General features: G+C 48.1%; 1 protein-coding gene across 1 annotated transcript in view; it reads left to right on the forward strand.

The window, feature by feature from the left end:
• PTPN1 (protein tyrosine phosphatase non-receptor type 1) overlaps positions 1-13044 on the forward strand; it is a 74520-nt gene that overhangs the window by 55793 nt on the left and 5683 nt on the right. Inside the window, 3 exon segments of the mRNA NM_001258193.1 lie at positions 2778-2876; positions 8705-8842; positions 12615-12824. Coding sequence (NP_001245122.1) covers positions 2778-2876; positions 8705-8842; positions 12615-12824 — 447 coding nt within the window.

Raw genomic sequence — 13044 nt, forward strand, 5'->3', positions numbered from 1 at the left:
GAAAGTGGTTTAATAATTGAGCCTCTTGTAAAACACTCAGTGGCTTGTGACCAAAAGGGTATCTGGGAAAGAGGATAAAAAGAGTTGCTTTTTAATTAATCTTCTCAAGTCTTAACTTGTTACCTGTAAGTTGGTCTAAAAAGACTGAGTTTCTTGTTTTGTTTTTCATCATAATTTTTGTTTTCTCATTCCATGTCAGCTTTTAGTTTTATATGGCTTTAGGCCATAGGGTGATTTCGAACATTGTAATTTTGCTTAATAATTTGGAAATGAAAATTCTGGGGAAGCCAGAATGCTGTATGAAGAAAGGCTGCTTTGAGCAAGGAGCTAGGTCAGGGTGCGTTCAACTGAGGCCTTTCTTCACTGCCTTTTTGTCTTGTCCCAGTTGCTCCCCATTTATGACCAAAATCAGCCCAGATGCCTCTCGTCATCTGGGATGTAGAGCATCAGCCCAGCTGTGTTCAGTCCTGTGGGGCCATTGAGTAAGTTCTTGGTACATGAATACAGGGCAGGCCTTTACCAGACCCTGAGCTCCTGGTCCTCCCAGCACCATTGGGGTATTTAGGGGAGGCTTATGGGGGAGGGGGTTGATAAGGAGGGAGAGGTCTGGGGATGAGGTTGAGGCAAAAGTGACTTCTTGGGGACTTTGCTTTTTGGAGAAGTCAAATTTCCTGCTTCCTGATTTCAGCCCTTCAACTCTGGTGTGGAGTCAGGAAGCCCTTTAAATACCTGTTATTGGGTGTATCATGTCAAGTGTTGCATTAGCAAATGCCATGTACACTTGTGCTACTGTCCTGCCTACCCCGCATCCTAGCACTTCCTTGGGACATGGGAAGTTCTGTCTGGTTTGTGAGGTGGCACTGGGGATGTCGAGAAACTGTTTACACAGTTTCCCTTTGCCCTGGGGATTTACTAAGGGAGTCGAGGCAGCCCGACCCCAAAGTATCACCCCTGGACACTATGACTGAAACATTTTCCTAGTGCCCAAACCAAGAACACCCTTCCCATTTTTTTTCATTATATTACATCATTATGTAATAATACAAGTCTGTCTTCTCATTTTTTAAAAGTCGGAAGTATAGAAGAGCAGAGAATAATGTCCAAGGGGTCCTCCTTCACCTCCCCCGTGCAGTGTCAGCTAAGTGTGGTGTGTGTCTTTGCAGATCTTAGGGGATTGTGATCCTTCAGACCATTCTAAACTGGGGTGGTGTTGGGAGTTAGGGAAGACATGAAGGGAGTAGTGGAGAGCTGCAGTGACTGGAGTCTTCACGCCAGGGTGGAGAATGCAAAGCCCAGGTCATCAGCCATGTGCCACGGGATTTCTGACTGCCAGGAGCTGTTTTTCTGTTCACTGGGGAGGGAAGAGTTAAATGTGGCCTGCTTTTCTCTAAGTCCCTTCAGCACAGGGAGTGCTGACTTGTCTTGTTCAGGCAGTAAGTTCAAGATGAGCTCAGGAAAGAAAGTGAGAGGACACTGAGGGCTAGCATGGTTGAGCCAAGTGTGATGGGACTTAAAGGGAGAAGATTTTAAGAATAAGGAGTTTATGGGCTGGGTGTGGTGGCTCACACCTGTAATTCCAGCACTTTGGGAGGCTGAGGCGGGCGGATCACTTGGGTCAGGAGTTTGAGGCCAGCCTGGCCAACATGGTAAAACCCCGTCTCTACTAAAAATACAGAAATTAGCCGGGTGTGGTGGTGTGCACCTGTAATCCCAGCTACTCAGGAGACTGAGACAGGAGAATCACTTGAACCCGGGAGGCAGAGGTTGCAGTGAGCCAGGATTGCGCCACTGCACTCCAGCCTGGGTGACAGAGCGAGACTCTGTCTAAAAAAAAAAACAAGAAATGGAGCTTAGATGAAAATAGATGAGAATGGAAACCATGAGAAGTGATGCTGGCCAAGGACATGAGGTCATGACAGGTTCTGATGTGGAGGTAATAGGCGATGTCTCTTCCAGCGACTGCTGATAATTGAGACAAACTCAAGGCATTCATACCCTGTGTCCAGTAAACATCTGTGCCCATTGCCGGGTGAGCTGGAGTGAAATGGGCCAGCTGCTCAGCAGACACCTCATGCCCCAGTGACTCTGTTCCCTTTGGGCCACCTCAATGACCATTTGTGTTTCTACATCTCCTAAGTTTGTTGCGCCAAGGAGGGAGGCTGTCTGCCATCAGGGTCCTCATTGCTGTTAGTAGGAATAGTTGCTGACATTTCATTGTGTGTTTACTGCATTCTAGGGACTGTGCTAAGTACTTTATATAAATGAATGTACTTCATTTTCACAGCTCTGTGAATAGGTACTATTATTAGTCAAGTAGGCGATGGGGAAACTGACCAGGGAGCGATGAAGTGACTTGCCCAAGGTCACGAGATGACATGATTGGAACCGAGAGGAGTGTTGTGGTTGGTCACGCCCCCACACCGCCTCTCATCTGCACCAAGGAGTTTTGTCCCATAGCCCAAGGGCCTTGGGGACGAATCTCAGTGGAGGCCCTTAGCTGGCCTGCCTGAGCCAGAAAGCAGAATCGGCATTTTTCTGTCCTTGGTCGGCCAGCCCTGAACTGAGATGCGGAAATGGCCTTTTGCTGCCTGGTAGAAAATGGAGCTGCAGTTACTGACCACCAGGCAGAGAGAGGTGGGTCCCTGTCGCAGCCTCAGCCGCCACTCTGCCTAAGCTGTGGGGACTGAGGGCGCTATCGTTAGCTGACTACAGAAGGTGAGCTCACGCTGTGGCGTGTTATGTTTCAGATGTCACATGTTGTGTTATTGTGTCTGCAGGGCCCTTTGCCTAACACATGCGGTCACTTTTGGGAGATGGTGTGGGAACAGAAAAGCAGGGGTGTCGTCATGCTCAACAGAGTGATGGAGAAAGGTTCGGTAAGTCTCGGATTCATCTGCTGTGTATGTGATCATGCGCACCACTCCATACAGTTAACATTTCATCCAGATTTTTAAATTATTTTTCTTGCTTTTGTATTTCCTTTATGTAGTATTTTTATTTAAAAAAATTAAAACAGCAGCAAATAAATGCATGTTGGTCATCAACCACTTAATGAAGTGAATGAAAGGGAGGCGGCGGAAGAACTGCATGGACCTCTTCGCCCACACCTTCTCCAGAGCGTGGTGCGTGTGGTGCTCCGCCCACCTGCGCTGCCTTTGCGGCTCTCGTCACAGTGTGGACTTGTGTGTGGAGTTATGGAGACCTACTTTTATTGAAAAGCAAATTCTTAGTGCATCTTCATGGTGTCTGATTTTTTGTCTGGTGAGAGTGTGGCTACCTCTGCGGAGCTGTGGGAGTGACTGACTCTAGATGAGATTTGCCTCAATCCAATACCCAGATGCTTGCCCTGCCGTACCTCTTCGGAGTGAGCGTTGACTTCAGGATGTGTGTCATTCTAAGTTCTTGCAACTTTTCAAACACCCCTAGGGCTAGTGTGTGGCTGCATGGTGTCCATTTGTGCAGGCCACCACTCCTCTTGCATCTGGGTCTAGCCACCTCTCCTTCTCAACTCACCACAGTTCATTTTTGTACCATGCTTCCAGAATGAGCTTTCTCAAATCCAAGTGTCACCACAGTTCTTCCCAGCTGAAAATGTTTGTGTGGTTCCCTTTGCCTCACAGGTTAGTGCATGGTATGGCTTACAGAACCCTGCAGGTCTGGCCCTAGGCCCCTGGACACAGACCTCTCACCGCTCTTGGAACTTTAGCCAGGACAAACTTTTTGTTTTTAGTTTCTTACCATGTTCTCTGGGCCAAGGAGTCCCAGTGCCCATGCTCATCCCACTTCCAGGCACCCCTGGATGGCTGCCCACAGCTCCCCAACTGCCTGCACTCTCCCTTGCCCTCCTCACTCTGTTGGAATAGCTGAGGATAGCCGATCTCTGGGCAGCCACTCTCCTGTGTAGACTGTCTGTGTAGACCGTCGTGTATAGACTGTCCTGTGTAGACCGTCTCTGTAGACCGGCCTGTGTAGACTGTCCTGTGTAGACCGTCTCTGTAGACCGGCCTGTGTAGACTGTGTAGATAGTCTATGTAGACCGTCTGCCCGTGCAGGCACAGGCCAGCATTCAGCAGGGCCACAGGCTCCTTGGCCTCCCTGCCCTCGCTGCTCCCCAGCACTGCCAGCCCTGCTGCGGGGTCCAGGAGGAGACGAGCTAAGGATCGTGGAGACCAATAGGAACGTGTGGCCCAGGAGCAGGGAACTGGGTGTCCCTGGGCCTTGCCAGGTCCAGGCTTAGCTGGGACATTGTTCTCACAGTTGTCCTGGTTGCCTCCAGCCACAGAAGAACGTGGGGGCTCCAGAGAGGCCACCTTTCCAAAAAAAAGCACAGTCATGGCCCTAGAGTGTAAAAATCCAAGTGTTAAGAAGCAACACATCAAAGGAAACTTCAGCAGTGAAAACTTGAAGCATTAACCACAAAGCTTCTCCCTCCACCACACACAAAGAAACGGCTTTAGTTACTCGCAGAAGGCCCTCCTCTTGGGACAGCGCATGTTTAAAATCATAGGGGTTTGGTTTGGTTTGTTTTGGGGTTGGGGTTTTGTTTTGTTTTTTCGCCTTTGCCTACTTTTTAAAAAAATGAAACTATTTATTTGCCCAATAATAACAGGGAGCTTGCCTGAGTGTTCTGTTGATGATATAATGTATCTTGTCTTAGAAAATAACTTTTTCAGTGAAAGGTGGTTTTTAAATTTTTTCTTCCCTCCTTAGTAGCTTGATTAGTGAAATGTGAAGTTACAAATGTGAAGCAAACCCCCACTCTTCACCACTCGTCAGCAAGTTTGAGTAAAGAACAAAGCATCAGGTTCTCACAGCACACACTCTCGGCGAGGGAGGGGGAAGCCTGGCGGCCTGTGGAAGCCTTCAGCACAGCTCCATCTGCAGGCTTCTGACCCTCAGCACTACTGATACTTGGGCTGGATCATTCTCTCTGCTAGGGATCCGGACGGGGAGTGGCTGTGCTGGGCATTGTAGGATGTTTAGCAGCATCTCTGGCCTCTACCCACCAGGTGCCAGTAGCACCCCCTCCCCAGATGTGGCAGTCAGCTGTGTCTAGACTCCAGACTTTGTCCAATGTCCCCTCGTAGGCCAAATTGCCCCTGGTTGAGAACCACTGCTCTAGATGGTATTGAGGGTTGGGAATTTTAAATCAAGACATTTATTCAGAAATTACCAGATACAGTAGCATTTGCTTTTTATTTATTTCTTTGTTGCTAAGTGTTTGGTAAAACCTCTTTGCTGTGAGCACAAGATTTGCTTTAGCAATCATTGTCACGTTACAGCAAGGGGCGGTGTCCACCGCTGTGGTTATGTGTTTGAGCAGTGTCCAGCACTGTCGTTACGTGTTCCAGCCTCACCAGGCCCTGTGCTTCATTGTCTGTCACCCAAGGCTGACCACAAATGGCCCACAGATCCACTGTGACAACCTTTCCCTTTGGGTTACTGTGGTGGCATCGAAAACATGGCTGGTTGGCTTTGCTGTAGTTTACTGTGATAACTGTGCCAGCAGTCCCTACTTTCCTTTGTTAAGTATCCCAGTCCACTGGAGGATTACTTGGGCATGCAAATTGGCATGAAAAACAATGTATGGTTTGAGATTGTTAAAGTTTCTTTGGGATCAACATTTTCAATTCTGTATCAGCATTATCCTTCCCAGAGGGCTGGCTGGGAAAAATCATGAGAAGTTACAGTATCTTATTTGCTCAGCTAATCTAATTATAAATGATCCACACAGCTTGTGGTAAAACCAGCTTTTGGGGAGTTTTCATTTAATGCATACTTGTTTTCTAATTTCCTTCCTTCACCAAATAGTGTAGGATGCTCCCTCTTACTTTTGGCAAACATGCCTGTTGTCTTTTGGGACCCTGGGCTTCCCGGAAACCAGTTATGCAGAAGATGATTGTGTGTGTTAGACTGGGGTCATCCAGATGGCTAGAGTTCTCACTGGTTCTGTTTAAGGATTGACTTTAGACACGTCAGTGTAGGCTGCACCATGGCGTAAGGGTTGGGATTGTTGTTTAGATGGGGGAAGTAAGCAAGGCCAGTTTAATTGGCCATTGCAGAATCTCACCTGTATCTCTCTCCTGAAATCCTCGCTAAAGCTGCCGTTTGCTTTCAGGTGCTTTCATGCACAAAACACTGAACTTTGTATCACAGGGTCCGTATAATTCATTTTTCTCTCGTATTTAGTTCTCTGTGTTAAGAATTACTTAGTTCTCTGTGTTAATAATTTTTGGCGAAACCAAATTACCTGTCACAGGGTTAATGTAGATGTCTTTCATAGCTTTTCTAAATACCGCCTGCCCACTTGTTTGGGAAGGCCCCAAGGACTCTTTAACATCTGCCTTCATGGTGGAAACAGCAACTACAAGAGATGCCAGCATGTTGGCACCGCCATGTTTCTCTGGTGCCAACCCAAGATAGGACTCAATTTGAGGCCTAGTGAAGAACTATGTTCTAATAAAAGTCTGTCTACTTTTCATGGCAGTATATATCAATGTAATAGGGTAACTGAAAATAGTGATCTTGTGCCTTTTAAAAATTTTATGTGTTTAAAACAAAAATTTCTATTGGAAATGGCAGGGCATAGCTTGCTGCTGTAGACACCTGAGAGTCCTTAAAAATAAATATTGGGTGATTGACACTTAGTTGTATGACAGAATTCCTCTTGTACAGTTCCAAAGTCTTAGTCTTTACCCAGATTACAGAGGGTTATTAGGCATTAGGTTTGGTTTTGAAAGTGAGTGCTTGCTGTCTGGAGGTGAAATTTAAGACTCATCTACCCTGCTCATGAGATGAGGAATGGTGGCCTCTTCCTCCTGCATTTCTGTTCTTTGCTTCCTTCTCTGCTCACTGTGTGGAATGCGCACCCCAGCATGGGTGGTGTGGAACCTATCAGATCAGTCTCTTGTTTCTGGGGTCTTGAGGCATTATAAGATCTACTTGTTAGAAGTGTGGGATTAATGCATCTTTTCACATTCTTCTAAGTTCCTGCTTTCAGCTGCCACACCCACTGTGGCTAGGTGGGGGTCTTGCCATGTAATTAGCGCCTCCGTGCTGCGTGGCAGAATTGCTTCAGTGGTGACAGGTTGTCCCCATTCAAGAGTTCAGTTTTGGCAACTCATCACTGATCCAGGAAGGTGACATGGATGAAACTGGCTAAGACTTCAGACAGGCCCGTGTCCAGACTCTTCAGAAAGCTCTGTTGGCTTCTGGTCTGGCACTGAGAAGTTTGCTGCGATGCTGGCATCACAACCTAGTGTTTCTTAATTTGTTTCTCCCACATTTTGCTTTGGTTTTGTCTTTTGGGCAGCTTCCAGCTTCAGCAGAGCAGGACCAATAGGCATTTGTGGTTCTATATTCACCCTCCTCAAGTGCTTCCTGGCTCCTCATTGCCCCCAGATGATGCCACAGGTCCGTGGGCCTGCTGCCAGTCGGCTGTGATCTGGGCCTCTGCTGGCCCCTTCTCCAGCTGCTCTTTTCAGCCTGGCTTATTTGCAGTCACTGCCTAGGAAATCCTAGTCATCTTTCAAAACCTGCCTCTTGCATAGAGCTTTCTCTGATCTTTCTTTCCTGTAACTTTGGCTGACCTGAAACATTTCCCTCTTCTGAATTCCTGCTGCCTGTCTGTAGCATTTCCCCCTCAGCCCTCCTCCGTGGCCCACCTTGTCACTGCTGGGTACAGCAGTCTCTCCTCACAGACAGCTGGCCCTGAAGTGGTTCCCTTCACCCACACCATCCTTTGCCCCAGAGGAGGTATTGAGTGGGTCAGTGCACGTGAACTGCAAGTGTCATTTGCCAAAGAGCTGTTGACACACGCTGACATTTCTTCCGCTGAAAATCATAAGGGCTTTGAGCTTCCCTATGTCCAGGCACATGGTCAGGCTGACCCGGTAGCTCTGCCCCTGTTGATCTGCCATTTTTGTCCACAACAGTTATCCATGAGCAGAAACGTTTGCATAACTGAGGCAGATTCAGTAAATGTCACTAAATTCGAGTCCGTTTTTGTCTTAGACCCTAAATGAAACCAAATTTTCATAAATTTGCTTGTTTTAAAGAAAAATTTAACAAGCTACATTTAAATCGAGAACATCAAATAGTGTCTCAGATTATCAAAATAGAACATCAAAAGTATTTTTCTGAATGAACTGAACCAAACCAGAATGAAAGGGCAAGCCCTGGGGAGCCCGTCTCCAAGCCTTCTCTGAAAGGGAGTCTGCATTTGGTGACAACCGTTCAGCCTTTCCAAAGGGCCTCACCTGCCGTCTCTCCCAGTTTTATTTTTAATTGCCTGTGAGTTTTCTGTGCAGAGTAAAGCACCTACATTCTATGCCAGCAGCCTGATCAGGTCCTGTGTAATGTTTGAAATGGCTACATAGAGGAGTTTCAAAGCCTTTTGTACAATCTGGCTTCACCTCATAGACTGTGAGAAAGCGTCAGAGCCCTGCAGGACCCCATTGCCGTGTTTGACCAGGGAGCTGATGGGTTTGGAAGTCTGAGCCCTGTCTGCACAACCTGCCCCAGTCAGCAGCTTCGTGCCCCCACCCCCATCTCCCCATGAAGCAGGCTTCTGTGCTGACCATGGCTTCCATGTTCAGAAAACCCCAGGTCTTTGGGTTATCGTGAAGCTTGTGGGATGTGCTCCAGGCCTCCTGCCATAGGAAAATGGTTGCTCACAATAATTCACTGTTATTTGTTCCCCCAGTTAAAATGCGCACAGTACTGGCCACAAAAAGAAGAAAAAGAAATGATCTTTGAAGACACAAACTTGAAATTAACATTGATCTCTGAAGATATCAAATCATATTATACAGTGCGACAGCTAGAATTGGAAAACCTTACAGTGAGTATGGCACGCACTTCAGCACTTCAGGCGGCTACTGGTTCAGATGCCTCTTCCTTTATCCCTTGGGTGATATTACCTCCTGCCAGTGTTCCTGGCTTTTGTGTACCCCGAGCAAGATGTGGTTTTGGCACTGAGGTGAGCGGAGCTTACTTGTGCACCTACCAAGTGCCCAGGAATGCCCAGAAAGGGTGGAAACCACAGTGCTCTCTCTGACCTTTAACAACAGTTAACACCGGTTCTTAGGGAAAGGAGAGTTTCTGACCCAAAAGACTGGTTCCTGCTTGTGCAGCTGCAGAGGGACCGAAGCGGCAGTCTGCAGGTCCCAGCGGAGCATGCTGCCTTCTTTGTGGTCCTCAGTCTTTGAAGAGAGGGAAGAAGGGGTCTGGGGTCTCACTCCAGTTTTATAGCTAGTGGAAGTTTTCTAGGCCTGGTATTGGGTTTATTTGTTGTGGGAAGAGTTTATAACACCAGCTACTTGCTTGGTAAAAGTTGGTCTTGGGACATGGCAAGGCATTGTGGTAAGCAGCACCACCACTGAAGGCTCTGCTCCTGGGGCTTCAGAATAATTCCCCTGGATCCGTAACTTGGAGGTGTTCGTTTCATTCTGGGGAACAGTGGAGGGAGTGCGAGGCAGCACCTGGGGGCGCCAGTGAAGATGGCAAGCCACCAACCTCTGGAACCTAACTGGGGTGGAATCCTGGTCCCACCTTACCAGCTCGTCACGGTGTCTCCGTTTCCTCTTCTGTCAAACGCAGGTTTTGCCAGGGTTCTGGGAGGTCCTGTGTGGGAAGGGTTAGCAGTTACTGTGGGTGTGTAGCACGGGCTTTGTCTGAAGGGAAGATGGAGCTGTAGGGAGACCATGTGGACTGGGGCTCCAGGGCTGTGTGGGTGGGGAGGGATCTGCTTCTGGGTGACCCCATGCCTCCCCTTCTCAAGCACTACTTTTTAATCATCATGGTTCCTGCCATTCATTTCATAGTTGATGTAAACCAGCTGTGGTGGCTCATGTCTTTAATCCCAGCACTTGGGGAGGCTGAGGCCAGGAGGATTACTCTCGAGGCCAGTAGTTCAAGACCAGCCTGTGCAACATAGCGAGACCCCCGTCTCTACAAAAAAAAAAACAAAAACAATTAGCCAGACATAGTGGTACTCCCCTATAGTCCAGCTACTCAGGAGGCTGAGGTAGGAGGATTGCTCATGCCCAGGAGTTCAAGGCTGCAGTGAGCTATACTTGCACCACTGTACTCCAGCCTGGGTGACAGAGCAAGACCCTGTCTCAAAAAAAAAAAAAAAAAAAAAAAAAAATAGAATAGTGAAAGTAAGATCTAGAATTTAGCACAGGTTACCAGGAAGTAGGGAAGGGGTTCAGGCTGCCTGGCTCCTGAGGATGGTAGCAGTGCAGCTGCTTCGAGTGCTTTCTGCCCTCTGGTGGTGACCGCTCCAGAGTCAGCAGTCCTGCCATAGCCCTGGTAGGGCAGAGGGGCTCTGAGTACAGCGGATGGAGGCGCTTTCTGGAAGATTCTCGGAGTAACATGGGCAGCATGTTGGAATGTGCTAGAGGATTTATGCAGTAGACTTTTAAAAAAATGCTTTTTAGCGTTTGCAAACCTGACATTAAGAGTGACTTCTGGGGAACTCTTTGCTTGTTGAGGGAAACTGAATTTCAACAGAGCAGAAGAGCTGTGTGCTTTTTGCTTGGCAGAATGAATACAGCCAGCTCAGAGGTTTTGATGTTAGGATCTGTTTGCTCCAACAGACTTTGTTTTTAAAAGGCTTTTCTCAGCCATGGCTGTCTGTTCTAGCACAGGGCTGGAGTGAATTCCTTGTGAAAGATGTGGGCAGGTGTGAGGGAGGGTATCAGTGGGCGGTAACCCACACCTTCAAGGATTAAAAGAAAACTTGAGTTTGGCATGCTTGCTTCTTACTCAGTTTTAAAATACATTTTAACGGCCAGGCGCAGTGGCTCACTCCTGTAATCCCAGCACTTTGGGAGGCCAAGGCAGGTGGATCACGAGGCCAGGAGTTCAAGACCAGCCTGGCCAAGATGGTGAAACCCTGTCTCTACTAAAAACACACACAAAAAAATTAGCCGGGCGTGGTGGCGGGCGCCTGTAATCCCAGGTACTCGAGAGGCTGAGGCAGAGAATTGCTTGAACCTGGGAGGTGGAGGTTGCATTGAGCCAAGATCATGCCACTGTGCTCCAGCCTGGGCGACAGAGCGAGATTCTGTCTCAAAATAATAATATTAATTTTTTAAAATACATTTTAAGTCCTTTTCTTCCCCACTCACCTGCACGCCCCAAATAGAAGAAATATTTCTTTTTCTTTAATGTCATTAAGGTTATATGGATACCATTTTCTAGAGAGGAAAGAATGATGGAATTGCCTAGTATGATTCTAGCAATTATCCTAACATACACAAATTTCTCCTTGTTCTGTGCAAGATACTGTATTTAATATTTAATAAATATTAAATATTATTTACTAGTGTAGTTAATGGCTGAGGCAGGGTTAAATATGTATTATTTTCATCCCAGCGGAGTTGGGGGAGGTCCTAGTAACTCTGCCATGAGCTCAGTGAGGGTGAGGTGGTATCTTTGCCCCCGCCTCCGTGGCACGGTAACTGGCACATGGTTGGCATAGTGTGGACATTCGTCAAGTGAAGGAAGACATCATGAGCAGATCTCTGGCCTGAATCCTTCTGCCATCAGCTGCTCTCCAGGTGGCCCTGGCACTAGGCCACAGGGAAACCCTCCAGGCTGGTATGGTTCCTGTCTGTGGCTGTCTTCCTGGGCCCATGTTAGGAGACTTTCACTTCCGGAGCCCTTTCCCTCTCAGGGCATTGCTTACCAAGTGGTTGGTTCCCATTTACTATGAGCTCTTAGGTCACTGAAGATGTTGGGCACTCCCCCTAGTGAGGGCTGCCTTTTGATCACAGCTGCCGGAAGCCTCAAGGAAGGAGCAGAGCTGGAAACAGACCCCAGGCCGTTGTTTCTGTTCCTGTGGGGCAGACTCAGCCAGGGGAAGAGACACTCTGGGACAAGGGCTGGGGTCCACCTTTCAAAAGTGTCTGCAGCAGGCTTTGAGCGTGGACTCTCTGCCTCCAAATGTCCACCTCCTCCTCAGGAAAATGGATGGGAGTGCCTGCCTGGAGAGCGCAGTGCCAGCACCCACGCTCGGTTCATGGGCTGATGTCGTTCGCCTTGACTACCTCGTCAGCTGAGTGTTGAGCCACACCTTGGAGTCACCAGTCTTTGGAGACCAAGTCTGTTACTTTTTTCTCTAAAGTGACAATCCTCTGAAACCTCCAGATCATCTTGAAGCCCTGTCTGAAAGTTGCCCAGAGCCAGTGCCTCACCTGCTGTTCCTTGTTCACTTTTTCATGGGAGGCCTTGCAGGGCTTCATGACAGGATTTTATGGGTGGCCACGCAGCATCACTGTGACTCGTGAGACAGAGAGAAACCAGTTGTGACCATGTAGACAGTAGAAGTGATAGGGAGAAAAGAGAAAAGAGGTGAGAGGACTCGTCAGTCGGAAGGGACGTGAAGTCTAAGCAGGTGCACCCTGCAGGTTCAGTGTCAAGCCCAGGGCCTGGCCCCACGGCGTGGTATTTGTTGACTGGGTGTGTGGACGCTGGGAGAGAAAGTCTGAGAATTAATGTTCCTCTTAGAGGTCAATGAGTGGAAGGTGATTCTGTGTGTACTTGGAATTAGTGATTTCTGTACAGATGATTCTCTTAGAATCATCGTGAGTATTTTTCTCTTTCAGACCCAAGAAACTCGAGAGATCTTACATTTCCACTATACCACATGGCCTGACTTTGGAGTCCCCGAATCGCCAGCTTCATTCTTGAACTTTCTTTTCAAAGTCCGAGAGTCAGGGTCACTCAGCCCGGAGCATGGGCCCGTCGTGGTGCACTGCAGTGCGGGTATCGGCAGGTCTGGGACCTTCTGTCTGGCTGATACCTGCCTCTTGCTGGTAAGGAGGCCCTTGCAGGCACCCTGGGGAGCTCCTCCACCTGCTCTGCTGTGATGTTTTTTCCTAAATAGAAACTGAAGCACTCCTCTTCCAAAATACAGAGACTCACTGTGTTAGTCTGTTTTTGCGTTACTAATAAAGGCGTACCTGAGACTCGGTCATTTATAAAGAAAAGAGGTTTAACTGGCTCCCGGTTCTGCAGGCTGTACAAGCATGGCGC

This window comes from Macaca mulatta, chromosome 10 (genome assembly GCF_049350105.2).
Source record: "Macaca mulatta isolate MMU2019108-1 chromosome 10, T2T-MMU8v2.0, whole genome shotgun sequence".
NCBI lineage: Eukaryota > Metazoa > Chordata > Mammalia > Primates > Cercopithecidae > Macaca > Macaca mulatta.